This window comes from Limulus polyphemus, unplaced genomic scaffold (genome assembly GCF_000517525.1).
Source record: "Limulus polyphemus unplaced genomic scaffold, Limulus_polyphemus-2.1.2 Scaffold237, whole genome shotgun sequence".
NCBI lineage: Eukaryota > Metazoa > Arthropoda > Merostomata > Xiphosura > Limulidae > Limulus > Limulus polyphemus.
Genome location: NW_013665847.1, coordinates 399,286 through 403,166, shown reverse-complemented (window position 1 = coordinate 403,166; position 3,881 = coordinate 399,286). Strand labels below are relative to the sequence as shown.

General features: G+C 29.6%; 1 protein-coding gene across 4 annotated transcripts in view; it reads left to right on the top strand.

Moving 5' to 3' along the window:
* LOC106478647 (transmembrane and TPR repeat-containing protein CG4050-like) overlaps positions 1–3,881 on the top strand; it is a 109,536-nt gene that overhangs the window by 100,554 nt on the left and 5,101 nt on the right. For all 4 annotated transcript variants that reach the window (XM_013939203.2, XM_022382279.1, XM_022382280.1 and 1 more), the window contains exons 16-20: positions 786–872; positions 1,215–1,288; positions 1,572–1,692; positions 2,298–2,399; positions 3,355–3,438. In XM_013939203.2, coding sequence (XP_013794657.1) covers positions 786–872; positions 1,215–1,288; positions 1,572–1,692; positions 2,298–2,399; positions 3,355–3,438 — 468 coding nt within the window. The remainder of the gene's footprint in view (positions 1–785; positions 873–1,214; positions 1,289–1,571; positions 1,693–2,297; positions 2,400–3,354; positions 3,439–3,881) is intronic.

The window sequence follows — 3,881 nt, the reverse complement described above, 5'->3', positions numbered from 1 at the left end:
AAGAGCCATTACAAATTCATCAAAGCTAATAATTAATTTTCCCATGGGAACAGATCTTGTACTCTGAGTGAAATTGACGATTATCTGTTCAGAACACAATGTAATACAATACGTCATTTGATAGATGAAAACCTTGACTTTCTCTTGGTTATAGGTAATATTAAACGTAAAAGAGAACTATTAACAAATCCTGAAAGAGACGATATGATAGGTAGGTGTGGCAGGAAGGGTCTGATTTTCTATATGATGGCTCTGTAACCAAAGAAAATTGAAGGCTATAAAAATTATGGTTTGTCTGTGCAATGATGATTTTATAGTGAATAATTTACATTTAATTTCGTACATTTTGGAGGGGTGGTGGATAAAATATAGAGGAGAAGATACTTAGAGAAAATGTGTCACACTAGGGGAAGTTATGGATTTTTTAAAATATTGCCTTATAGAATTAAGAACTTAAAACTTATATACTATTAAAATATGGATTATTAGTTATTATACTAATTGGTGTAACATAAACAGAAAGTAGTTTAATAAAATTTTGAATATAAGACACTAAAGTTTTGTGTCCATGCGCAGCAAAGGATACCCATGGTAATAGGGTTAATATCTAATGAGTAAAAGCTATTGTTATGTTTTAAAATTCTTAGATATTCTATGTATATATGAAACGAAAGCTATAATATTTTTAAGTATGCCTGAAAAAAGGAGTGTAATAAACACCATAACATCTTATAAATAATCTGATTCATTAAGGCTCATCTCATATGTGTAATTCTTTTCTACAGCTGGGAGTGGTGTATCTCGAACAGAGAAAAGCTACTCAAGCTATGGTCTATTTTAACAAAGCTCTGGCGATTGACCCAAACCATGAGGTAAAACTACTAACTTTTACATATAATCAGTAGCCACATAGAAGTTTAATAAGAGTTAGTATTGACAATTGAGCTGTAGAGTCGATAATCAAACATGGCCTTTGCAGTAGTAGTTTTCAAAGATTTTCAGAATGATAACAGTCTACATATTTATGGTAGTTAAGAAACCAGATATAGCTGTTTAAATTATTATTCAAGCCATAAGGTAATAATAAATGCACCACCAAAGAATGTGGGCATTTATAAAGACATTATTGTGAAATGTCCTTAAGTTTTAGATTTACATTTCGAGAGCCACACCACTATAGATCTAACTGCTACAAACATTTTGTTTATCAACAGCAAGCCCTCATGAACTCAGCTGTGTTGATTCAAGAAAGTGGGAACACTAGACTACGACATATTGCTTATGAAAGGTTAGTAAACTTAATTGTACTGAGGTCCACATTGTCAGGTACGTGGATAACTTTTTTTTTCAGAAATAAAGCATTTCTGCATATTAGCTTACAGCTTTATTTAGGATTAATGCTCAGTTAAACACACTTTATTATCAGTGTCAAATAGAAAAAGTAATTTGTATTTGTGTATGATTTCTGAGATTCCTGTTCTGTATTTTGCTTCAAAAACTTTTAAGTCAAAACAGTTTCTTGGCTACAACTCTACAACTTCTGTTAATACATTAATTGTAACAACTTTCAGATTACAGCATCTCTTAGAGAAAGGAAAGACTAATGAAAGAGTCTACTTCAACCTTGGGATGTTGGCTATGGATGAGAAACATACTGCCAAAGCTGAAATATGGTTTAAAAAAGCCATTCAGGTAGGAATTAATTATAATTAAGATAAATGTTTTTCAACTCTTTCTTAGGATATTCATAGTTCAAAAAGATAATTTTTGTATTTTATTTCTATAAAACAAATTGCTAGGATTTTTATAAACTAAAATTTACAGCATGTCTTTCTTTGAAATTCGTATTTTATTTCTGTCCATTGCTCTTGATCTGTTTTTTTTTCTTATTTTAATAAAAATGTAATTATTAGTGGGAATGTGTTTGTAGATGGGATATAAAGTATTAGTTATTGAACACTCTCATCTATGGTGTTTGAACTGCTATGCATGTGTCAGTTTTTAGTAGTGAAAAAACTTTTTAAGCTTTCAGCACTGAAGCTAACTCTCTAGATATTGCTAAACAATATCTGTTCTTTTATTGATTAAACTGGTATGTAAGCTAAAGTCATCAAACATTATGTGGATCCTAACAACCAAGAAAAAGGTCATGCAAGAGGAAACCATGATTAGAAATGGTTTTAATTTGTATTAATAAAATTATTAATTAATTAACAAAGTAATCTAACAAATAAAGGTATGAATAAATAAAGGTTTTAAATATATACATATTCATATATGTGTGTGTATCTTTTAAGATAAGAGAAGATTTTCGCAGTGCACTTTTCAATCTTGCTCTTCTGCTTTCGGATTCTCAACGTCCACTTGAAGCTGTGCCTTTCCTCAAACAATTATTGAAGGTAATTAAAATTATTAGTTATCATTCAGTAATATATTACGTCTTTAATTACGTAAATGCTAGAATTAAAGAGATTTTTTTTTTTTTCAATTTAATATTTATTTGAACAAGTTGCTTTTGAAGAATTTTCTAAAGCACCACTTCATTTGGGACAAATAAGTTTTATATGGCTACCTTATAAATAAAATGAACTGTTCTAAGTCTACTCATACAATTAAAGGGCATTTTATGTTAGTTGTAATATTATCTAAGTAGATTCTGTTATTAAATACACAAGTACTACTTTCATGCATTTCATATGTCATATATAAATATGAAGTAATATTACAAAGCTCGAGCACTTTCAAATAGTTGACTATTAGTTGACTAATATTATCTAAGTAGATTCTGTTATTAAATACACAAGTACTACTTTCATGCATTTCATATGTCATATATAAATATGAAGTAATATTACAAAGCTCGAGCACTTTCAAATAGTTGACTATTGTTCTTCAGGATAATAAAAAATTCATTACACCTTTTGTGTGTGATCCTGTGTTCTAACTGTTTTATCAGAAGTAAGATTACATTGTTTATTCAGAAATGTGCCATTTTAATTTACCACCTTTATTCAAACTTTATTACTGGGTTAGGTTTGCTAGAGCTAATTGTATATGTGATGTTGTTTAATGGTGATGATGATAATGGCACAGGTAGCTTTGTATTATAATTCTTTCTCAAAATGTTCTGTAAATGACAACTTAGTATTAATATGATAACAAGCATTAATGTAAAAATGCATCAAAATACTTAGTTTTCAATATTGCATATACTATGTTTTTCCTGCATTATTTGTCATTAATTTGTGTTCACATGTGTTTGTTAGCATTTTTATATGGGAAAAGAGAAACTATACCATCTTGATTAAAGCTATGTAACATACATTTTCAAATTGAAATCTGTACTTATTCTAGCATCATCCTGACCATGTGAAAGGATTAATCCTACTAGGAGACATCTACATTAATCATATGAAAGATCTGGAAGCAGCAGAGAAGGTAAAGAATGTTTTTTTTCTAATCATAAAAATGACAGCACAGATTATTTTAGACAGAATGCTGTTGAACGCTAAGTCAGGTCACTAACAGTGTCATGTCTCCAACCCATCCAATGCACTCAGAATTGATAAAAAGAAATTGAGCATTTATGAAGATGTTGTCAAATGATAAATACAAAAGTATCATATAATTTTTAATTAATTAGTGGAAAAGGCATAAATATTGGATGCACTCTTCTCAACACCGAGCACTTCATTAATAGTGAAGACGGTATAATGAGGTATGAACTCAATTAACATGTAGAAAAGTTCAATTATATTATCGAATATTTCAATAGACTTAAAATAAGACCCAAAACTCGAGCGCTTTCAAATAGTTGACTATTCTGCTTCAGGAGAACAAAGGGTCCCTTTGTTCTCCTGAAGCAGAATAGTCAACTATTT